Consider the following 24,353-nt stretch of genomic DNA (forward strand, 5'->3'; position numbering starts at 1 on the left):
ATCTGAGGAGGCAGGGAGGGCCCTGGACACAGCATGGGGTGAGGACATGGAGAAGTGACCAAGAAGCCTCACGTGGGGCATGGTGGCCACTCCGTCTCCCGGGCACCCAGTGTATGCCAAGCTCTGCCCTAGGAGGCTAAACACTTCTTACCATTATCTCATTTCACCCTCCCAACCTTAGGAGGTATTATCCCCATTTCATGGATGAGGGACTGGGGCACAGAGAGGTTAGCGTACATGCCCAAGGTCACACAGCTAGTGGGTGGCAGAGCCAACCTCCTAACCCAGGTCTGTCTGATCCTAGGCCTGGAAGGAGACCCTGGCGGGTAGTGTTGGAGTGGGGCAGGGGGTGGTGGGGGTGGGACGGGACAGAGCTCAGGCTGCTTCCTAGTCCTGCCCTGTGGGTTCTAGGGTTTGGTCCTAAGTTAGCTGTTCGCCCAGGCTGTGTAGCCCTCCTGGGGGGAGCTGCCTGCCTGGGGCCCTCTCTGCCCACCCTCTGAGCAGCCCAGCCTCTTCTCTGGGAAAATTTATGTTGCAAACTCTCACGGAGGTCACTCCGTGCCTGGCCCTTCCTAGGGACCGAGAGTGTGAAAGTCTATCAGACACCATGCCTGCCCTGAGAGCCGGCAGCCTCGTGGGGGAGATGGACAGGTACCCTCGCAGTTAAAAGGCAGAGTGTGCCAGAATCGTTCACATGAAGGGCTGTGCACACGGAGGGGTCTGAGGGCAGCATGGACAGTTTGGGGTGTGGATTCTTGTGGAGGCGACGTCTGATCCAACTCTTAAGAGACGAGTTTGAGTCTAAGTGGAGAAAAACATGTGGGTGAGCGTTCGAGACAGAGGGACTAGCATGTGCAAAGGCATGGAGGAGAGCGCGGCAAGACGCTTAGTGGGTCTAGAGCAGCAGTGTCCGATAGAACCTTCTGGGAGAATGGAAGTGCTCTGCACCTGCGTGTCTGAGACAGTAGCCACTCGTCACATGTGGCTATTGAGCACCTGAAATGTGCAGTTGGTGCAACTGAGGAATTGAATTTTCCATTTTATTTAATTTTAATTCATTTTAATTTAAAAGCAGTGGCTAGTGGCTACCCTATGGGACAGTGCAGGTCTGGATCAAGAGATAACGCTGGAGAAGTTTGGGGCTAGTGATGAAGGGCCTTGGATGCCACGCTCAGGCTTTGTGCCTTTCTTCCTAGACAACGTGAAATCCTGCAGAGAAGCATGGGGTCGGGGGAGCATGGACAGCCCTTCAAACAATCACTCCAGCTGCTCTGTGGGGCACTTAGAGAGTGAGGGGCAGAGAGAGGCCTGGGCCCACAGTCCAGAAAAGAAGTGAAGAAAACCAAGCTGGGGGCAGTGGGTGTAGAAAGGAGGGAACACATTCCGGGGCACACTTGATGCCAGATTGGACTGGTTGGGGCAGTGTCAAGGGTCACTCCCAGATTTCTGGCTTGGAGGGCTGTGGGAGGTGGGGGTGCCCTTCACGGAGATGGGGAACATGGGAGGAGAGCAGGTTTGGGACCCCAACACTATTCCAGCACTTACTGCGATGTTAATGTCTGTATCTCTCTTCCCCCCAACTTGTGTGCACCCCTCCTGAGGCATCGTGCATTGGGATGCGTTGCCCCTCATCACTGTCGCTGACACAGCACCAGGCGGGGCCCAAGGAGGCCTCAGCACATGTTTGCGGAATGGGCGAATCCGTGTTCCATTGCTCGCAGGCCCCAGGAGAAGGGGCAGGCCTGCTCTCCTTGCTCCCTGGCCCTGAAAGCAGGGAGGAATTTGTCCGAGTCCCCTCGGGTGCCCTGTGCAATGTGAGGAACGTGGCCTCCAGGGCAGTTTTCTCAGAGACTCTGAAGAGCTGCCTGGGTGGCAGGGTCTCTTGTGGACCCGTGAGGACCACCGAGGGGGAGGACTGTAGCACTTGACCCGTCTCCTCAAACGTCGGCGTCTCAGCCGGACTGTGTCCCAAGCTGGACAGACCCCCGGCCATCAGGGCGGGCTAAGGAGCAGTCATCCTGCACTCCTTGGTGAACGAGAGTCCGAGAGTCGTCTGCTCCAACGACCCAGATGCAGATGAATCCGTTAGGAATGACTTTCACCTGTTACTAATAGAGACCTGACTAAAGTAGCTGAAATTCGATGGGGGTGTATTTCTCTCTCATGTAAAACAAGTCTAAAGGCAGGGACCCCAGGGAGTGGTGTGCTGGACCCAGCATGCACCGGCTTCTGAGAGCTGATTGTGTAAATCTCTTCCCAGCTCCGTGTCCAGTGACCTCACATTCATAGCTTGAAAGCGTCTTTGGTGGGAGCATTTATACCACGGAAATTGGCAAACACTATAAATTGGGGCTTCCCCCGACTCCCCCCCCACCGAGGGCAAGCCTCCTAGCACATAACAGAATCCAGTGATGGTGCAGCTACCCCCAGTGATCAGGGACCCACGCTCTTTCCTTTGACTTCCCCGGTTTTAGATTGTGACGTCCATCTTTCTGGTTGCCATCCGGCTCCAGGCATTCTGTCTGTGCAAGCTCTCTACTCTTCACAAAACAAGCTCTTCCTCTTTTTCTATCTAACTCTTATTTTCATGGCTGACTCCTCCTCCTTCAGCTGTCATCTCAGGTGTTACCTCCTCAGAGAAGCCTTCCTGGACCACCCCTACCCAAATTCACTGTCCATCCCACACTGCTTTATTTTCTCTAGAGCACAGACTACAATCGGTAACTATCTGGTTCTTTTCTTGTTGTCCTTGTTTATTATCTGTCCTCTCACTAGACTGGAAGATCCTTGCAGGACTATGTCTGCCCGGTTCTCCACTGTACTCCCAGTGCCTCAACAGTGCCCGTTACATAATAGTTGCTCAATAAATATTTGCAGCATAAGTAAGGGATAGTAAGCAAAGATGATGGAGAAAGAGAGAGAAGGCCACTTTGGCTGGAGGGCAGTGAGAGAAGGATGGGGACAGGGGTGGACTAGGGTGAGGGAGTGAGACACCTGCTTCAGGCGTGACATGGAAGCAGGCACCCCAAAACTCAGTCACTGAGATGAATAATCCTTAATGCAATTTTAAAAAAATCAAAATGCACGCAAAAAATCCCATGATGAACAAAATATCAAAATTTTAAATAAAGACAAGATCACCAGCAGTGGCATGCTGAGGCATGTGGGAACCTGAAGCAAAGGAAAAATCAGTCATGCTGTCCTGTCCTTATTGGAAATTGTATGTTGTCTGTCGTGGATTGTTGTTGTTCATCATCGGTGTCGTCTGGTGTCAAGGTCACGGTCTCCAGACCAGACCGCCTGAGTTCCAGTTCTGGCTTTACCCTGACATGTTTCGCTGTATGCTTTGGGACCAGTTGCTTGACCTCTCTGCACTGGTTTCTCCCTCGGAAAATGGGGAAAATAAAAGTATCTACCTCTGGATTGTTGAGAGGCTCAAATGAACCAATGCCAGCAAAGGGCTGAGAACAGTGCCTAGCCCTCTGGAAGCGCTCAGAGAATGTGGGCGGTTAGTCGGAGCGATGGGCGGTGGTACAGCCTTGCTTCCCATCCGAGGATTCCAAGCAAGGAGTCCCGGCGAGCAGATCGGGGTGTGGCAGAATGCAGGGGGAGGTGGACTGGAGGCAGGGAGACCAGAAGCACCTAGTATGCAGAATTCCAGATGAAAGATGAAAAGATGGGAACAGAGCTGGAGGTACTCAGGAGACAGACTCCCCAGGACTTGGTGGTGCTTGACCTGTGACCGGAGGAGGGTGTTGGGCCAGGCTAGGGGGAGCACTGGCAGCCGCCAGGCCTGGGCTGCGCATTGCCGTGGAACGCCCCTATCCCGGCCTTGTGTTGTTCCAGAGGGAGCTGAAGGAGCAGCTTCAGGCCCTTCAGGACAGCGAGCGGGAGCACACGGAGGCGCTGCAGCTGCTCAAGCGACAGCTGGCGGAGACCAAGGTGAGCCTGGCCGGGGCGCAGGGGCGGAGCCAGCTGGGAAGGAGGGGGCGGGGCGTGCGGGGATGGAGTCGAGGGTGGGGCGCTTTCTCCCTACCTGCCCTGGGTGGAAGTTAAGGTGGGACCAGGGACTCTCCAGAGCCCTGGCGTCCTGCAGGGCTGGGAGCATGTACCAAGACTCTCTTTCCTCTCTCCTTATTAAACACACTCATTGCCCGAGGAGCCAACCCTGAGCATGTTGCCTCGACGCCCTGGTCTCATCTCTCCCTTAAGCTCAGGCCATGGGGATATGGACTCTGAAAGTCAGGCCAAACCCTGCCGGCTCTGGCTACCGTGGTTTGAAAAGAAGAGGCTTCTTCCTTGACCCGAGTGGAAACCTCAGGTTCTGACCCAGCTGCCACCTCGCAGGGTGACGTTGGGTAAATCGCGTACTTTTCCGGGCCCCCAGTCTTCCCATCTGTACAGTGGGGACTCTGCTGAGCTCCCTCCAGGCCCGAAGTTGTGGTTCCTAGCGCACTTCCAAGGGGCTCCCTGTAAGTACTCCCAACAGGTATTTCACTAACTGGGCAAGGCTTGCCTTGATTTCTGCCCCATCTTTCTGGGACCAAGAACTGAGGACCCAGGCCCGCTGCTCAGCCCTCGGGGGATTTCTGTCTGGCTCCGTTCCTTAGCAGGGGGCTCAGCCAGCAGCAGCTGGAGCAGAGCCTCAGGGATGCTCTGAGTCTCTGGAGGTCACCCTGGAGCCTGAGAGGCCAGTGAAGATCCAGATCTGTGCCCCAGCTCGGCCACCAACCCATGTGAGGGTCTCAGGGAGGTCATGACAAACATTTCTGCAGAGAACATTCTGGAGTGCCTCTGGGCAGGACCCTCAGCGGGCAACAGACGAGAAACAGTCACAGGACTCTGGCCTACTTGCTTCCCACAGCCTCAGTTTCCCCATCTGCCTGCTGACTCTGCACCTCTCAGGTGAAGAGAAGCAAGTGGAAGCCTCTGTCTGGATGAGGGGGATTGTTATGGCCTGTTTCCTCCTCCCCATTCTCTTCTCTCCACCCTCCATTGTTTTTCTCCGCTGACCTCTTCCTCCCCTGCTTTCCTGTCCATCTGTCTACCTCTGAGGGGTCCTGTGGGGCCACCTCCCCCTCCCCCGGTTCGCCGAGCCCTGCTTCCTGTCTGGACTGGGGTGTTTACACAAGAAATGCCTATGGAGGCCTTGCAGGTCGTATTTCACCTGGTGCCTCACCCGGCTTTCCTGCGGAGGCGCCTGCCCCTCTGCTGGCCCGGCCTGTCTCCTCTCCCTCCCTGGGCTGATGTTTTCCTTGGTTGGCCCTGGAGTGACGCGTTCTTGGCAGGGTGATTTCTTGAAATGGCCCCAGCATGTTCCCAGGGATGTGGCGGGCTGCGGCGGGGGCTGCTTTCCCAGGCACGGTACCTAAGGGAGTGAGAGTGGGATGGGGGTGACTCTGCCCCAGAAAGAACTAGAGTCAACGAGCCACACCAGCTGAGCTGCCCTTTCTCTGGGCTGGGAATTGTGTTTTGCTGGTCCCCGTGGAACGTCATCTCCCTGATGGCAGGACTCCTCAGAACTTCGCACCCTGCCTTCCATGTGATAAATAGTTGTAGAACAAATGAGTAGGGGAAAATGCCTTTTGAGGTAGGAACTGCCTCCATGTGTCTCCATTTTATCAGCAAGGAAACTGAAGTCCAGAGAGGTTGAGGGACCAGCCTGAGGCCCCACAGCTTGTAAGCGGTTAATTGGGAACTTACCGTCCACTCCTGTCAGAGCCTAGTGCACATTCCAGCCTCATGCTGGGACATCCTCAGCAAGATCTATAGCTTTGTGGTCAGCAAGCCAGGTAGGTTGAGAGGACCCATCGGGGACATGCTTGGTCCTGGAGACCCTGGGCCCCCTCCCTAGAAAGAAGATGGAGTCTGCAGCCACCTCTGCAGAGCAGTCTCTGGCAAGACCCCTCCCTCCTCCTCTTATCAAGCAGTTCCTTTCTGCCTGCCTAGTGCCAGGCCTTGGGATGGGCACGGAGGGCGCAGGGCTGAGAAAGGTACCAATCCTACCCAGGATGGCGGGGAGCCACAGAAAATGTGGGACAGTGTATCAAGAGTATTTACAAAGTGCTCTGGGAACATTTAATTATCTAACTGCCTGAAAAAGTTAGGGAAGGTGTCACAGAGGAGGTGGCTTTCAATCTGGGTCTTGCAGGATGAGTAGGAGTTTGCCAGTTGAACAAAGGATTTGTTTGGGGCGGGGTGGGGGGTGTCATTCTAGGCAGGTAGAATTACAATACAGTGGCACTAGGGAGGCAGTTGGGATCAGATTGAGGACTTTGAATGCCAAGCTAAAGAATTAGGCATTTTACTAGTTGTTAAGGAGCCAAGAAAAGGTTTCTAAGTGTGGGATTAGCTAAGACCCCATTTGTGTGTTAGAAGGGTCACTCTGGTGGTGAGTTTGTTGGCCAAGACACGGAGTTGACTTGTGGACTCAGTGAGCTGGAGGGCCTGTGGGACCCCAGCGGGAAGTGGGCAGGAGGCAGTTGGAAAGATGAGTGTGGTGCTTGGGAGAGCAGCAAGGCAGTCGAGATGGACTGGGAGCCATCCTCAAAGCCGAGGGAGTCTAAGATGAGGGAGGCCAGGCAGGGGAGGATGGAAGGAGGCAGCCTGGCCCAGCCCTGAGGATCAAGGGCAGCAGAAAGGGAGCAGCCACCGAGGTGGGAGGCAAACTAGAATTTTCCATTAGTAGAGAGGGGCCCGAGGGCCAAACGCTGCTGCAGAGTGGTCGAGGAGGAGCCAGAAGGGGTGGCCCTGGGGTCTGGGGGCCTTTGGAGGACAGTGGCAGATGGTGCAGGGAGGGTGGGCCCCGTCTTGCCCACCTGTGACCTGCCGCTGCAGAAGCCTCGCCCTCCCCTGGCGAGGGGCTCAGGGAGGCCACAGGCAGCCCGGCTGTTCATCCCCAGCCTCTCCCCCACCCCCTTTGTCTGCCTGGCGCTCTGGGTGGGCATGCGCGGGGAGGCTGGCCCCCTGCCAACAGTTCTTCCTAAGTGAGCCTTTGTCGGGCCTCCCACAGAGCCTTGGGCACTGAACACAGCAGGGTCCCTGACTTGGTGAACTCCCAGCCAGGATGCCACAAAGTCAAATTGCAGAGGCAGGCCCCACACACTGCTGCCGCCTGGCCTCCTCTGTAGCCTGTGTTGTCCCCGACTCGTGCTGCTCCCTCTGTCTCTTCTTACCCCCCACCCCCCAACTGACATCCTGCCCATCCTTCAGGCCCCAGCTCAGAAGCCATCTCTCCGGCAAGACTTCTAGGGTGTGCCTGTTAGAATCGATGACGTTTTAACCTCCAGGCTCTTTCTCTGCACCTCGAACGATGCCGTGCATTTTGTGAACATTCCCTCGTTTCATCTCCACCGTGACCCTGCAGTGTCGTTGGGTTACCTTGTTCACAGATAGGAAAACTAAGGTTCGGAGGTATGAGGCGGCCGGGGCGGCCACAGCTAGAGACCCGGAGCTGGGGTTCTCCCCCAGGCTGTTGGACACCGAAGCCTGTGCCCTTCACCATTCAACCCCCTCCCGGGCCTGGCAGTCCCCCCAGGGGCAGAGAGAACCATGCGGGTCCGTGCTTGCCTCCTCTGATAATGGCTTTAACCTCCAGCTCTTGTTCCGGAAGTCTGGGCACCATCCTCACACCTTGCTCGCCTGCACCCCTAAGCCAGTCACACCAGGGCCACAGACACTCCCCCCTAAGTGTCTTTCAATCTGTGGCCCTCTGCTGCTCCTCTAGCTCAAGCCTCATTGTCTCACCCAAACCATTTCATTAGTTTCCTAACGGGCACATAGGATTATTTTCTGTCCCTGGCCATGCCAGTCCTTTCATGCCACCAGGTTTTTGCACGTGCGTGCCATCACCCCCACCAAGCGCATCCTTTTCCGCCCTCTCCTCTCGGCATGCCAAGGCTCTTGCTTTCTTCCTCTTACGCGGGGAGCACCCAATCTGCTCTCCCCGCCATAACCCCTGGTGACTGTCCCCACAGTCTTCCACTAAAAGCCTGCGGACCACCATCGGCGAGGCCTTCGAGCGGCTGCACCGGCTGCTGCGCGAGCGGCAGAAGGCCATGCTGGAGGAGCTGGAGGCGGACACGGCCCGCACGCTGACCGACATCGAGCAGAAGGTCCAGCGCTACAGCCAGCAGCTACGCAAGGTGCAGGAGGGGGCCCAGATCCTGCAGGAGCGGCTGGCGGAAACCGACCGACACACCTTCCTGGCCGGGGTGGCCTCCCTGTCCGAGCGGTAAGGGCCTGCCTGCTGGAGCCTTCCCAGACGGGGATCCCTCCCTGCGGGCTAGGGAATGGAGCAGAGAAGTCATTCATTCAGATCTTCATCAGACACTTACAGGACGTCTGCTGTGTGCTAGAGCCTGAGCCAAAGGCTATATGTATACATATAATATTTGTAATCACATAGTATATTACTTGTCTTATATGACTTATATTATATGGCATTGTTCTTATATTTTATATTATTTATGATAACGTTGATATGATATATGATAAATAATAATATTTATATTATTATAACCCGACTAGCCCCCTCAGAGGTAGTTGCCACTGTCATCCTCATTTCACACATGTAGAAACTGAGGCACAGAGAAACTAGATCAGTTGACCAAGGCCCCTCATCTAGGATATGGGGGAGCCAGGATTCAAGCAGAGGTCTCTCTGGTCCCATAGCCACCTTTAATAATAATAACACTTAATTATTGGTTGGTTAATGGTCCGTGCTGACAGCTAACATCATGTATTCGGTGTTGACCATGAGCCAAGTGCCGTGCTAAGCATTTTTCATACGTTATGCCGTGTAATCCTCTCAACAAGCCTAGAAGGCAGGTGCTGTCATAGGACCCATTTTAAAGATGAGGAAACTGAGGTAAGAGCTAGAGAGGAAGGAAGTGGCACAAGCAGGCGCTTGAATCTGGTCTGGCAGACTTCACAGGCATGACCTCGCCCCATGTCAGCTGCCCTGAAGGTGGCTGTGGGGCACCCAGCACGGGGACAGGAACCCAGCCCCCAGTGCAGCCTGCTCTCCTGCTCTCCCTCCAGGCTCAAAGGGAAAATCCACGAGACGAATCTGACGTACGAAGACTTCCCGACCTCCAAGTACACAGGCCCCCTGCAGTACACCATCTGGAAGTCCCTGTTCCAGGACATCCACCCAGGTAAGGCCTGCTCACCGCTCACCAAGGGCCCCGGGAGAGGCGAGGTTATCAAGGGTCGGAGCCAGATGAGGCCGTCCCAGCCAAGCCCAGCCCTCTGCTCCACACACAGCAGGGGGCGGAGCAGAGGATTGAGAAGAGGGCCCTGCTGGGCACCTGCACAGGCACTCAGCTCGGTGACTCCTCACACAGCCCCATGAGGGAGGTTCCATTAGGACACCCACCCTCTAGATGAAGGGACTGAGGCCCTGGGCCGCTCACTCATTCGTTCTATTTGTACAGTGTACATCAAGCACCTGCCTCACCCCAGATGCTGTTCTAGGCGCTGGAGCTACAGCAGTGAGCAAAACAGGCAAAAGCCCTGCCCTCGTGGATCTTACATCCTGGGGTGTGAGAGAGAAAGAAAACAAAAGTAAATCAGCAACATATATAGTTTGTGAGATGATGATAAAGGGTAAGGAAGGGGGCTGGGGGAGGTTGAGGTAGGATAGAGATTTTAGATAGCGGATCCAGTTAGAAGACCTCACTGAGAAGGAGGCATGGGCGTAAAGACCTGAAGGAAGAAAGAGAGTGAACCATGTAGGTTTGTGAGGAAAGAGCCTTCCTGCCCGTGGGAACAGCAAGTGCAAAGGCCCTGAGGCAGGAGCAAGCCTGGCATGTTCAAGGAGCAGTAAGGAGGCTAGTGTGGCTGGAGTGGAATGAGTGAGAGGGAAAGTGGAAGTGAGAAGGTCAGGGAGGTGGCAGTGGCCAGACCGTGAAGACCTGTGGGCCAGCGTGAGACCTTTAAATTTTATGCTGAATGAGATGGGAGCCATTGGAGGGTTTGGGGCAGTGAAGTGAGGTGAGTTGGCCTAATTTTTTAAAGGCTCCCTATGGCTGCTGGGTTGAGAATAGGCTGAAGAAGGTCGAGGGTGGAGGCTGGGAGGCCGGTTGGGAGACTAACTGCAGGGGTCCAGGTGAGGGAGGACGGTGACTCGGGGCAGAGCGGAGGCCGTGCAGGCGGTCAGACGTGATCGGATTTAGGATGTATTTTGAAGGGAGGGCCAACAGGCTTGGCTAATGAATTGGCTCTCAGGTGTGAGAGAAAGAGGACAAGGAAGACTGCTGCAATTTCGGCGGAGGTGACTGGAAGGATGGAGCTGTACGCACATGAGGTTTGCAAGGCCAATTGAGTGCTGATGGGGAGAAGGCTGCTTGACTTACGGGTCTGTGGTACAGGAGGAAGGTCGGGGCCGGCTTGATCTGCATGTGGACGGTGTTTAATGAGCTTGGCTGAGATCGCCTAGGAGTGAGGGTAGACAGAGGGGAGAGAGGGCCACTCTACCATCTGGAGCCGGGGCACTCCTAGAGGTCAGGGACAGGAGAGGGATCCAGCCAAGGAGACCGAGAAGGAGCAGCCAGAGAAGTGGGAGGGGAACCTGGGTATGTCCTGGAAGCCAACCGAGAAAGTGTTTCCAGGAGGAGAGCGGGGCTCATGGCGGCAAAAGTGCTGACCCAAGTGTGGCAGAGCCTGGAACCAACTGGCCTGCAGGTCTGGCAACATGGAGGTCTTTGGAGCCCTTGACAAGCGCTGCTTTGGTGAAGTGATGGCGGCAAAGCCTGACTGAGGCCGTCCAGGAGGAACGGGAGGAGAGGAAGTGGAGACAGCGAGTGGAGACAAGGCTTTCCAGGAATCTTATTTAAGGGGCGGAGAGAGAGTGTGGCAGCGGCTGTTTGTTTAAGACAGAAGAAATAACAGCATATTGGTGGGGTGACTAGAGAGATCCAGTAGGAGAAGGGAGAACTGAGGATGAAGGAGAGAGAGTTGCTGGAGCGGGATGCTCCGCGGCCCGTGCCGGGAGCCCAGGGAAGGTAGACTAATGGGCCCTGGAGCAGCGGGGGCAGAGGCGGGAGCTTGTGAGATTCTCTTTTGATGGCATCACCTCTCCCAGCAAGATGGGCAGCCAGGTCATCGGGGTGATGCGGATGGGCGAGAGGAGGCGGTGGGAGGTTTGCCGAGAGAGAAGGGTACTGAGTCCAGTTAGTGGGTGTCGAGTAGAGTTGGGGGACCCCAGATGGGAGACCAGTGCCTTCCCGAAATCACACAGCTCACGAGAGCGTCATATTGGAGCCTGTTGGCGCCAGGGGACCCTGTGTGTTCCTGAGTCAGGCACAATGTCCTTTAGAGGTGCGACAAGGATAGAGAGGGGAGTGCTCCCTCAGAGGTAGGCACTATTGTGATCCTCATTTTTTCAGATGAGGAAACCGAGGCACCCAGCTGCTAGGAGCTTGTCCAGGGTCACAACCTATAAAAGGTACAGCCAGGATCTAGACCCAGATCTGTCAGACCCAAGAGCCTGCGCCCTTACCTTCTAAGCTGACCAGCCATTCTCTGGCCTCCCACAACCCAGGAAGGCTGCTGGGGAGACCGAGGCTCCAAGAGGCTCACTGACTTCCCGAGGTCACACAGCAGGCAGAGTTCTTTCCTCCTATCTGGATTCAGCCTGTCCATCTACAAACGTTGAAAGTCCCTCGAGGCACCTTCAGGGATCAGGAGAGACAGATGGGTCAACAGACCCAGACAGTCCAGCAGGAGAAGGGCTATGACGAGGGACTTAGTGCCAGTGGGAGCTCAGAGGGGCAACAGAAAGCTCTAGAAGGGGCAGGGGAGGGGCCAGGAAGCACTGAACAGATGATGTTTGAACTGAGTGCTGAAAGCTGAGCGCTTTGCCACTCGGGGAGAGTGTGGCCTGCAGGCGCCTCCAGACAGCCCCCATGTTAGAAACTGCCTAGGGGTACGGAGGGCAGAGGCGTGAGGATCCCAGGATGTTCACACGGGGCCTTCCGGGTGGGGATGGACAGGGGCTGAGGACAAGCACTGAGTATGAATGCTGGACAAAAGGGCGGATAGGGGGCTCCCCCAAAGGCGACCGAAGGTCTCATTTGACACATCATCACCAATTTCACGGAAGTGAAAGGACACCCCCTAGTATCTTCAGTCTGGATCTGTGCCCTCCTTGACAAAGGGGCCAGTGGCTGGGGGAAGGGCACATTTTCCAGCAGATCGGGTGGGTTCCGGGCTGCCCTCCTGGTGGGGGGGGGGGGGTCTCTGTGTGCTCCCAGCCTTGGAGGGACCACCACACTGGGACCCAGCAGGGTGAGGGCCACACGTGGGTGAAGCAGGCATGTCCAAATGAATGAAGGAGGCAAGAAGCACATCCAAGGGTCCTGTTCCCTCCCCAGCTGCTGACCCGGGGAAGCCCCTCAGGCCCATGGTCTCAGGAGCTCTGTCTCCGCTGCCACCTGCTGCATCCCTGTCACAGCTCAAAGAGGCAATCCAGGCACGTCAGCCTGACAGTCAAGGCCCTCCGAGATCTGGGCCTGCCATTCTCTCATCCTCCCCTCCACATCACACCCAGCCACGCTGAACCATCTTCAGGTCTTAAATGAGCCATGTTCTCCCTCCTCCACACTTTTATGCATGCTGTTCCCTTTGTCTAGAACCCTCTACACAAACCTCAATCTTTGATGACTAACTTCTACTCTTCTTTGCATCTTAGTTTATAAACACCTCCTCTGGGGAGCCTTCCTGGATTGCTCCAGGTAGGCCTTTCCTGGTCTCACTGTTTTGTCAATGTCTGTGTGGCTCTCTCTCTCATTAGACCATAAGCTCTGAGGGGTCAGGGGCTGGGTCTGATTCATCACTAGATATCCCCAGCAGCCAGCACAGTAAGTTGGTTGATGAATGAATACAGAACTGAATGAGTCCTAGTCTCAGTTCTGCAACTAAATAGTGCCATAAAGTAGGTGCTCACTAAATACTTTTTGAATGCAGGAACTTGCCGCACATTCTTGGACAAGTCACTTCCTCCTCTGAGCCTCAGTTTCCAACTCTGTAAACTAGGGATGCCAGTGTCCTCCTCTCGCCTCCCTCACAGGAGAGCAAATGCACGTGGGAACCTGCTGGTCGCCCCAGAGCTGGGTTTTTCAACCTCAGCACTGTTGATGCTTGGGGCTGGATAATTCCTCACTGTAGGGGGCTGTCCTGTGTGTGGGGATGTTTAGCAGCATTCGTAGTCTCTCCCCAAGTAGATGCCACCTCCCCCAGGTTGTGACAACCACAGATGTCTCCAGGCATTGCCCAGTGTCCCCTGGGAGGCACATCCCCCTGGCTGAGAACCATTGCCCCACGAGAGCTGCCCGTGGGAGAGGGGCTGAGGGAGCAGGACTTGCGCCCTGAACGTCCTGCCAAGGACAGAGGCCCAGGAGGAGCTCCGAGAACAGTGACCTACTTAGCGAGGCCCGTTTCTTTGTCTGTAGGGCCTGGGAAGTCACTCTGGCTCCTCTGCCAGGGCCAAGGCCCTTCTGTCCAGATTGGAGGGGCAGGTGCCCCCCAGGGACCTAGCCCACGGATTCTAGCAGCTTCCTGCCTGTGCCCCCTCCAGCTCAGGCTTCCTAATGGGTCACCTGAGAATCCCAGTTAGCTCCTGTCACTCCCCTGCTCTGGGACCTCCACTCTCCACCACCCTTATGCCCCTGCTCCACCCCTCAGCTGACACTGGAAACCCACCTCCAGTGGCCTGGCTTGACAGCCCCAGCTCCTGGGCACAGACTTCCAGCCAGATCAGGTGACCATTGTCCTGAGGGCCCCAGACACTGCTGCCTTTGCTCCTGCCACCTCCCTCTCCTGGCCTACTCTCTCCTCTCCCCCTGCTTATCTGAATCTAATCATTTTGGGTTCCAGCATGTTTACTACCTAGCTTTGTGACCCAGAGCAAATCGCTGCCCTCTCTGAGCTTGTTTCTGCATCCATAAAACAGATGGGCAGGCGTGAGAATTAAATAAGATTATTTATTTGGGATAATAATCCTGCAACTTAGTTAAGTACTCGATACCTGTTTGTTAGTATCATGAGTCATCAGATGGGTCCTCAGTCTTGCTGAACGGGCTTTCTGGGGCCACATAAAGGAAAGAACGTGGTGTGGAAAGATCTTAGTTCAAGTTCCAACTCTGCTTCCACCCCAAGTGACAACTTGAGCAAGCTACTTAACTCAAAGAAATCTCCTTGGAGCCTCAGTTTCCTCTTCTGAAAACTGGGTATAATAATTTGTGCTCCTGGGGCGACTAGGGTGTTCCCATGAGCTGGAAGGTGCGAACGTGTTTTTCGAATGCCAGCGCTGTGCAGCTGAGGGCCTGAGTAGGTGGGAGGCCCGAGGGGACAGGTTTTTTAAAGGCCTGGCCAGAAGGAAGAGCTCACGTATTTCCTGTCCTGTGACTGTCTTTGAGAACAAGGAGGCACCAGCCACTTTTTGCCAAGTGATGGCACTGGGCTGTGCCCAGGGCAAGTTTCTCTGCTGCTGGGGTGCTGTGGTTGATGACAGCCCAGAGATATTTCCGGGGCCTCCGCAGTCCATGCTCCTTCCTGAGGGCCGTTTGACCTCGAGATCCCAGAGAGCCTTAAGTGGATGGAGAACACACCTGGAGACCAGACAGGCTGCCTCAGTGCCTGCTTTTTGTTTTTATAAAACAGTGTCTTGGGACCTAGAAAAGATCTCGGACCTGTAAAATAGTGACCCCCAGGGGACTGGATCTGTTTCACTGTGCTGGTCACCTCTCCTGAGGATAAAAGATGGGTGGAGGGATTGCCAGTCCCTACACAAGCGCTGACTTCCAAGACAGAAAAAGTGTTGCCATGCCCGGGTCTGGGTCTCTCTCTGGTCTGACAGCTGTTACTACTGATGCCCTAGCCTCGGGGTCAGCAAGAGGGAGTCTGGAAGACAGGACCTCTGTTTCTGATGAGGTGGGAAGTCCTGGAGGTGGACCCCAGCCCACCCTCTGGTGTGTAAAAGCCTCCTGAGTCAGGCCACGCCCTCTGCCTAACAGGAAAGTAGGCCCCGCCCCCCGGAGGTTGGGCCCTGCACCCCCTGTGGATCAGGCCCCGCCCCTGGCCCCGCCTCCATGATCAGCACTGACCAATGAGCGGCAGGCCCCACCCCTAAACCCACCCAATGAGTGGCAGGCCCTGCCCTTATCCGGTCTCCTGGGCTTTAAGCGCTAAGGGTCCACACCCAGAGCTGGCAGTCAGTGTGGTCCTCCAGGCGCATCTCTGCCGGTCCAGTCTCAGAACCACTGAGAGCCCACTTGGCTGCCTCCTAGCACGCCATCCCCACTCATCAGTGGCACCCGGAGTGGCCCACGTTGCCCTACAGGCTTAAGAGTGTGGGGCTGAGCCCTCCTGCCCTCGTGCTCGTCTCCTCCCTGTCCTTCTGCCCTGAGCCGCAGTTCCCGCCTGTGGCTGGTCTCCTCAGATGCTCCTGGGTACCTCAGATATAAGGCCCAGGTTCCCGCGTGGCACTCAGAAGTGTTGTGCCCGCACCTTGGCATCGTGCCTGCTCTGCCCCTCTGCTATAGACGCCTGAGTATGACCCACATTCCACGGCCGGTAGGAGGGGCCCCATCTGTGTCTGATTAGATTCTTATTCTCTCCCTAGCTCCCCCTCTAGACACACACACACACGCATGCACACACACTTCCTACACCCACACCGCCTCTTACCTCCTGACCCCACTGTGGGCATTCCCACATTCCAAATGGCAGGAGCCTTCTGGTTCTGACAGGCTGCACTGGACGAGTCAGATGACAGGGTGAAACGGTCACCCCCTGATTCAGTGTCTTCCCTCTCATGGCTCCCCCTCTCCAGTGTCCCTGGGTAGAGAATTGTGTTTCCATTGACCCCTCTATTCACAGGGCTAATTGTTTCCATACAGCCCTCTGAGTTCTGAGAACAGGAAAGAAGAGTGTAAAATGCAAAATCAATTTGCTTCTGACAGAGCTCATGGAAGGAGCTTGGCGTGTCAACGGTCAGCTTTGTTCACGGATGTATGAACAGAAGCACAGTTCAGGAACTGGCTGTTGCTGTCTGTTGGGGACAGTCACCATCACTGATTTTATTTCTGTGCATGTATGCAGCCAACAGAGGTGATGGAAGCAGGGGACAATGCTCCAGCCAAGTGTAATCGTGTCCCTGCGCCACCAGATAAGAAAAGCACCAGAGTCCTTTCTTCGCTCTGAGGAACTAGTGACAGGATTTCTTCTTCCCACCTTTCTTCCCCTCTGTCTTGCTCTGGCCTGGGAGTGGTCGTCCAGGCTCGGGAGGGCCAATTCCAGGTTCCCCTGTCTTCTGTCTGGGCATCAGCGTCCTTAGGGAGGAAAAGTAAACAGAGGCCTTGACAAGAGTTCATGAGACTTTGACGGCCAGACCTGCTGAGCCAGTGCGGCCACACCAGAGACAGGTGGGCCAGCCTGTGCTGCTCGCCCAAGGAGCAACAAGCTGGCTCGGTTTAATTCAGTGAGAACTATGGGCACCTTCCCCGTGCCAGGCCCTGCGCTGGGCACACAGGGAGAGCCTAGTTGGATCGTACACAGTCTTTGCCCCCCTGGTAAGATGTGGGCACAGACATATGGGGGAGAGGGCACAGACAAAGCTGAGGAGTCTCGGAGGAAAGAGAGAGTCCACCCTCTGGGCAACCAGGAAGGCTCTCCAGAGGGTGAGCCCTGAGTTGAGCCTCGTGGGGGGGATACAGCAAGCGGAGAGGAGGTGGTGGGGGGAACAGTTGGAGCGAAGGTTTGGGCCTGCATGGGGTGGGGGCTGGAGAGTGAGGGGGGGGGGTGCTGGAAGAGAGGGCTGAGCTGGATTGCACATGGCCTTGTTCAGTCCTGGCTCTACTAATGTTTGCTGGGTGACCTAAGACTAGTTATGTTGCCTCTCTGAGTCTCAGTTTCCCCATCTGTCAAATGGGAGAGATGGCCTAGAATCAGTGGTTTCCAACTTTTTCAGACCCATCGTCTACTTTTCATAACAGATAATTTGTGCTGTCTCAAACATAATGCAAACTTTTCACAATTTCAAGTGTATGTGTGTGTATATGTACATATGTATACATACTCTGACTATAATATGAAGGAAATTATTTATAACAAAATATTGTGTATGTCAGTATGTAGATGCTCGCTCACAACCACACTGGAAAATGCAAAGAACAGCCAGGTCCTCACGCCACAGGTAAACCCCATTCTGCCTCAAATGCGGTCTGAAACCGTGAGGTTAGATCAGTCAGTGGCATTGTTATTGGAGATGTAGTTTCCGAAACAGTGAATAATTCTCAGTGAAGTTCCAAACAAAACAACTTCAGTCATCCCTCAGTTTCCATGGTCGTTGTGTTCCAAAATATCCAGTATATATTAAAACTACAAAAATCGGGCCAGCCCACTGGCTTAGTGGTTAAGTTCACATGCTCGGCTTCAGCGGCCTGGGGTTTGCAGGTTTGATCCCGGGTGCAGACCTACACACTGCTCATCAAACCATGCTGTGGAGGTGTCCCACATATAAAATAGAGGAAGATTGGCACAGATGTTAGCTCAGGGCTAATCTTCCTCACCAAAAAAAAAAAAAAAAAAAAAAAACCCTGTGCAAACATCATGGCATGTTTATACATAAAATGGAGTTAAGCTATAGTTTCAGATCATTATAAAAAAGGCTTTTCATCCACATGAATGTCTGGTGCAACATTTGAAAATCTTTGGGGATGGGGGGCATGGGACTGCCCTTTGCATTTTGTTCAGGGCGTTTAGCTTCCTATCTACTGAGACAACCAAATACCCCCACAGATTTCCAGATCGCCCCCTAGGGTGATTGTCCAGCACCTGGATAATCTTTAGGCTCTCTCCCAACTCTGAAATTCTCTAATTCTGGACCTCATTCTGGTTTATTCAACAAAGTTTTGTGGAGTGCCCACAGAGTGCCTTGCCCTGGGCATCAGCAGTGAACAGCTGTGCCTCCTGCTCCCCTGCATCCCAGTGTAAATCAGGAAGGACCTTAGCCATCACCCTTTCATTTTACAGAGAAGGGAGCTGAGGCCCAGAAAGAGCAGGCTTGTATTCAGCATCACACAGCCTCCTGGGGACCGACCAGAACCCAGCCCTCAGGAGATCCATTGTCTTCTCTCCACTCATCTTCTCTCCCTCCTCCACCCCCCACAGTGCCAGCTGCCCTGACCCTGGACCCGGGCACCGCCCACCAGCGCCTGATCCTGTCCGACGACTGCACCATTGTGGCCTACGGCAACTTGCACCCACAGCCGCTGCAGGACTCGCCGAAGCGATTCGACGTGGAGGTGTCGGTGCTGGGCTCCGAGGCCTTCAGTGGCGGCGTGCACTACTGGGAGGTGGTGGTGGCGGAGAAGACCCAGTGGGTGATTGGGCTGGCACACGAGGCCGCAAGCCGTAAGGGCAGCATCCAGATCCAGCCCAGCCGCGGCTTCTACTGCATCGTCATGCACGATGGCAACCAGTACAGCGCCTGCACCGAGCCCTGGACGCGGCTCAACGTCCGCGACAAGCTTGACAAGGTGGGCGTCTTCCTGGACTACGACCAAGGGCTGCTTATCTTCTACAATGCTGACGACATGTCCTGGCTCTACACCTTCCGGGAGAAGTTCCCCGGCAAGCTCTGCTCCTACTTCAGCCCCGGGCAGAGCCACGCCAACGGCAAGAACGTGCAGCCGTTGCGGATCAACACTGTGCGAATCTAGTGCAGTAGAGGGAGACTGCAGGCCCTGGGCCATGGCCGCCAGCAAGAGCCCCGCCAAGAGACGGGAGGCCTGGACTCCGGCCCAGCTTGGCCACCCTGAGATCTCAGGCCAGATGTTTACCCTTCAGCCTCGTCTGTAAAATGGAGGTCGTGCCCCACGATTCCCAGACTCTCTCCCAGCATTGATGTTCTGTAGCTGTGACCTTGAGGGGGTGTAGCTTTGGTCTGAGGATGTGACATCCTCAGGACAGCCCCTGCCCAACCCTCATCCCCATCCTCTCAGGGGCAGGGGACTGCCTCCCCACCTCTCCCTCCTGCCCTCCCACTTGCCCTGACCTCAGGATGTGTCAGTGTCGCCAGCAGTTGGCAGCCTGAAATATACACAGAACCCTCTTATGCTCCCAGGCCTAAGACTTGCCCCTGAGCAAGCTAGGGATGGGCCATTTTGCCCTTGACCCCAGCCCACAGTGGACACAGGCTGTAGCTGGTCATCGGGTTGCCTGAGGACCACCCTCTCCTTCCACCTCTGGACCAAGAGCTTTATGGTTCCTGCTTTCCCCACTTACCTGCGGGGAGAGAGAGATGATGCTGTGGCCTCTGGAAGGCACCCAGTAGTTGAGCCCACATGTTACAGTCACTGCCACCACTTTCCTGCCCACAGGTCTAAAGGCAGGACAAAGGCACACCCTGAGGCTGATGCAGAGCCTAGTAGCCTAGTAGCCTAGTAGCCTGCCACTGTAGGACAAACATCGCTGGATGATGGAGGTCCCTAGCAGCTTGGATAAGGGTCCAGCCAGGCCCCTGTGACCAGGCTAGGGTGCAGGAGGGGGCGGAGAGCAATTGTTTTAGTCAGGACCTGAGCCCTGGGACGGGCTGTTGGCTGAGACGTCTCAGCAATCTTGGCATCTTTCTCAGTTAAGATCCTGTTGCAGAAAAGAGCGGCTTTAGCTAGTTTAATTAGACAGGATTTATTACCAGGTCCCTGATGGCTTCGCAAATTCACTGGAAGGGCAGGAGGAGCAGACTCTTTGCTGAATTTCCAGGAACAAAAACTCCTAGCCACCAGGAACTCTGCTCCCACCTCAGGAAGCCACGGCATCCGGAAGCTGCTGACTGCAGAACTGGGCTCCCTGTGCTACTGCCTATGCCAGCCAATGGGTGTCCTGAGGCCTACCTCTCTCCCACTCAGTTCAGTTCCCAATCCAAATCTCTATGAGGGATTCTGTTTGGAGAAACTTAGATCCAGAACCTCGGCTGCAGGGGAGTCTGGGAAATGTAGTTTTCTTCTGTCCAGCCTCAGCCACACAAAAGGCCCACTAGAAGGAAGTCAGAATGGATGTTGAACAAGCCCATCTATGGCTTTGGCCCAGGAGGCCACCTCCAGGCCTTGGCTCTGAAGCAGCAGAGCCTCCAGGGGTCCCGCTCTGTGGCTGTGTCCCCGCCCAGGGCTGGGAGCCCGAGGGGTGGGCCTGCAGGACTGAGCTGAAATGTTCTCTGGCCTGGCTCTTCTTTCTAGACCTGGGGCCTAGATTCTGAACGTGGGTCAGGTCTCTGACCACAACTACCCCAAAGGAGCCAGACCAGCTCGTCTTGGGGGACTCCCACCTCACAGCAGCTGCTCACTGGGGCCTCCTTTGGGTAGGAGGAAGCCTCAGTCTCCCCCTGCCTCTTCATCTCCCAGAATCTGGGCCACCCCCAGCAGTATTTTTATTTTAAATGTTGCCCATTTTGTGAGTTATGATGAATTTGTATTAAATTAAAGTTACAGGATGTCAGTGGTCAGTTCCATTCATTTCAATGAAGAAAAAGGCCCCCCTCTTCCGTCCCAGGCAGTGTACATGCATTAGCATGGCTAATCCACAAAGCAGCCCTACTGGGCGTATAGTAATATGCCCATTTTACAGAGGTGGAAAAGTGAGGTTCAGAGAGAGGACATGACTTGCCTACAGTCCCATGTCCCACCCTGGTAAGTGCTAGAGCTTGGGTTAGAACTGAGTTCTAAAGCCAGCAGTCACATCACAACTTACTAGCCAGGGAAGAATGTCTCTGCCTGGAGGAGGGGGTGATGCTAGCCTTGGGAGCAGAGGGGAGCTCATGAGACAGTGGAAGGGCCTGCTCTCTGAAATCCCGCAGACGTGGGCCTGAATCCAGGCACTCTCACTGTGTGACTTTAGAGAAATTACTTAAACTCTCTGGGCCTCCGTTTTCCCACATGGACAATGGGGATAATAGCATCAATCTCACATAATATATTGGTAAGCTGCAAAGTGGAGTGCACTTGAGGAGGCCCCGCCTCTTATTCCAGCTGCCTGCTGGACACTGGCACTATATGAGTTTTCTGAACCTCTGGGCCAGCTCTGAGGCTAAGAATTCCATCTTCTTCCTTTGCCTTGTGTGGAGCCTGCACCACCTAGGCCAGGAAGGTCAGGTCTGCTGTGTAGAAGGAGGTCCATCCCACCTCTGACTGATGGAGAAGCAGCCTGGCCAGGAGTCAGGCAGGGCCCTGCATGTGGACGCACAGGCTGTGCACACTGCAAGGGGAAGGGCCACTGGGGCGCCCTGCAGCTGAGCAGCACAGCAGCCTGGGAAACAGGAGGGCTGGGCGTAGTCTCACGGTGCTGACCCATTTCATGCCCTGAGGGACTTTTCCTCCATCTCCTCACCTGCAGAGTAAGGGAGGGTAGACTGGACGCTCTCTGAGGCACCAGGTGGATCTTCGTCTATCCCTGGAAGTGGGGAGAGGAGAGAAGGAACCACTCCAGTCGTTGACTTGTTGGGGTTCTAAGAAGAGGCACATGAACAAGGATTGGGAGGGGCTGTTGGCAGGGGCAGAGGAAAAGGTCTCTGATTGGCTGATGGACAGCCCCTCAGTTTACAGAGAAGTTAGGGGGTGATTCTGAAACCTGAGTGTCCCCAAGCCCCCCCCCCCCACCCTTCCCTGTGCTGTCGGATCCCTGTGGCTGCCCCAAAGCCACGGCCCTCCCTCTTTTCTCAGTGCCTCTGTCCTCTGGGGGAGAAGCACCCCCTCCATGGTGCTTCCTGCCCCTTCCCCCACTCAGCCTCCAGGTTTGAGAAACGCTGGCCACTTCCTGGACTTCACTCCCAGTTTCCAAGTGTCTGGGAGTAACCATGGGGGCCTAAGTTGCATACCCAACAGAGGGCTCTGGGACATCAGGCCACCTCCAAGAGGCATGAAGTGTCCAGAGAATTCCTGAATGGAAGAATCTGGGGTTGTCAGGCTGATGCCCACAGGAACCCCACATTTAACACGGGTAAGTGAAGAGAGGAGGCAAAGGCAGCCGAGCCTTGGGAAGGAAGGAGGGATCAGCAAAGATCTTACCCCAGGCGTGAGAGAATTGCTAGAACAGCAGTAACACCATTCAGACCCCTGTGTGCGGTCAGCAGGCAAAGGGCTGGTACTTTTTTGTACCTTATCGAACATTGAGACAAGCCCATGAGGTTGGTATCATTATCTCAGTGTCTGAGTGGAGGAACATTACTTCCCAGGGGACCCGCAGGCAGTACTCAGGAGAGCTGGAAGTCAGACCCAGGCCAACCCAAAGCTAAAGCCGAACTCTTCACTGGACCCCCCTAGAAATGCTTCTCGACTGTGAGGGCTGCTTCAGTGACAGGCAGCAGCCACCAGAATGTCGATCCTCCTGGGATTCAAAGTGGGAGCTTAACTCAGGCTCCACACCGTTGTGGAACCGTGCAATGGTGAGTCAAGCCTCCACTGCGAGCCAAGCCTCGTGTGTCTCCCAGGGTCAGGGGTGGAAGAAGGCACTATGAGACCCTGAGCGGGTCCATCTCTCTCCCTGGGGCTCAGTTTCCCCATCTTTATTGAGGGGGGCTAGGGATCTAGTTAACTGATTGCCAAGGCCCTGGCTCTGACGGTCTAGGATTCTATAAGTCTAATGTTGGCCCCAGGGACCTGCTCAGCACCTGATAAGGCCATTAGCTCTGGACTTTTCTCTCTGGGGTGGCAGCAAGAGCAGAAAACAACAGACGTAATGTTTCTTGGCAGCAGAGAGCTCAGCTCAGGGGTTGTGGGGGCAGGCCTTCTCTCCCACCAGGGAGGTCATCCCTGGAGGCTGACTGCTCACACCTGGGCAGCATTCCCAGCTTCCTCCCCTCCTGCCTGGGTCCCAGCTCTGTTAACCATCCCCAAAAGCTCCACCAGGAGGTCAGTTGCAATGAGCCATGTCACATTTAGGGGTCTAGGAGAGGGGTCCGGTTGGGAGAAGGGATGGAGTGCTGGCCAAGGTGCTGAATTATCAATGCCTACAGGGCATGGTTATTTCTCCCCACTCTGGGACACCCATGATTCTATCCAGTCTCCTTGGGAATCCTGAACCACATAAGGGAAGAAGGGGTGATGGGAAGGTGAGAAGAAACAGAGAGAGAGAAAAAGAAAGAAAGATGCAGTTAGGAGGCACAACCTCCAAAAAAATAGCGGGAGAAGGAGGAGAAAGACTTTTATTCTGAAACGTGCTCATTGTCCTTTTTTTAAAATTTTTTTGCAGGGAAAGATTCGCCCTGAGCTAACATCTGTTGCCAATCCTCTTCTTTTTTTCCTCTCCAAAGCCGCAGTGCATGGTTGTATATCATAGTTGCAAGTCCTTGTTTTTCCTTTTTATCTGGATGAAATTATGTGGGGTTTTTTCACCCTGGATACAGAATAGAATCGTCTTCTACCTTCTGTCAAAATTTTGAGAATTCTATCATATTTCTGACTATTACAAAATATCCCCCCACTCACTGTAGGAATTAGATGAAGGAGGGAAGAGTCGACACTTTGCAACAGAGACTCAGAGGCTTCCCATTCTGATGTCATGACAAGGGAGGGCCTTTCAAGAAGCTGGAGCCAGAGGCACAAAGCCCAGATTCTGGTGAGCTCCCCAAAACTGTGAGCCTGGATGTGACTGAGTCTGAATGCTTGGAGGAGGCCAAGGGATCCTCCAGCCCAATCCTGAGGCCCAGAGAGGGTTGGTTTCTATCTTGAGGTCATACAGCACATGGCAGAGCTGAGACCAGAAGCCAGGTGTCCTGGTTCCCCATCAGCACACAAGGGAGGGAGAATGGCCAGCAGAGAGGGCGCCTGCCCAGGCAAGGAAAGGGGGCACAGCAGCCAGCTGGGAGGGGGCAGGGGCAGGGCTGAAGAGGGAGGTGCTCAGAGGAGAAGGACCCCAACGTCTAAGAAGGTGAGCAGGAGTGTGGGGTGCCCTCAGATTCGGGACAGCAGCTCCTCAGAGAGGAGGAAAGATCAAAGGAGTCAGAGTCAAGAAGTCTTCTCTGGGATGGAAATAGCCCAGCTGAGCATGCTGGTCAGCATCACAGGCTCCAGGACGGTTGCTGAGAAACCACTGATCTTAATTAACCCCATCATTTCACAGATAAGAAAACTGAGACCCAAAGGAGAAGACACCAGCCTGTGGGGCATAGCCAGGCCCAACCCGGGTCTCCCGACTCCCAGCCTTAGGCTCTTTTTATGCAACTTTTAATCTCCCCCCTGTAGATTCTGGTGCCTCCTCCCACCCCCTGGGAACCTGGAGCCTGAGCAGGAGGAGAAGGGTAGTGGCCAGGGCCTCCACAGCCCCAGGCACCAAAAGCTGGGTGCCTTTGTCCATCC

The 24,353-nt window shown here is 55.0% G+C and overlaps 1 protein-coding gene across 5 annotated transcripts in view; it reads left to right on the plus strand.

Annotated features, from left to right (window-relative positions):
• TRIM62 (tripartite motif containing 62) overlaps positions 1-20,494 on the plus strand; it is a 30,407-nt gene extending 9,913 nt beyond the window's left edge. For 3 of the 5 annotated variants that reach the window (XM_070595453.1, XM_070595463.1, XM_070595460.1), the window contains exons 3-6: positions 3,847-3,942; positions 7,977-8,233; positions 9,043-9,158; positions 18,175-20,494. In XM_070595453.1, the coding sequence (XP_070451554.1) occupies positions 3,847-3,942; positions 7,977-8,233; positions 9,043-9,158; positions 18,175-18,725 (1,020 nt within the window). In that variant the 3' untranslated portion in view covers positions 18,726-20,494. Of the gene's footprint in view, positions 1-3,846; positions 3,943-7,976; positions 8,234-9,042; positions 9,159-12,694; positions 12,738-18,174 lie in introns of all 5 variants that reach the window. The other 2 variants (XM_070595466.1, XM_070595475.1) reach the window with 1 other exon arrangement.
• Positions 20,495-24,353: the final 3,859 nt, after the last annotated feature.

Source organism: Equus przewalskii, chromosome 2, assembly GCF_037783145.1.
Source record: "Equus przewalskii isolate Varuska chromosome 2, EquPr2, whole genome shotgun sequence".
Lineage (NCBI taxonomy): Eukaryota > Metazoa > Chordata > Mammalia > Perissodactyla > Equidae > Equus > Equus przewalskii.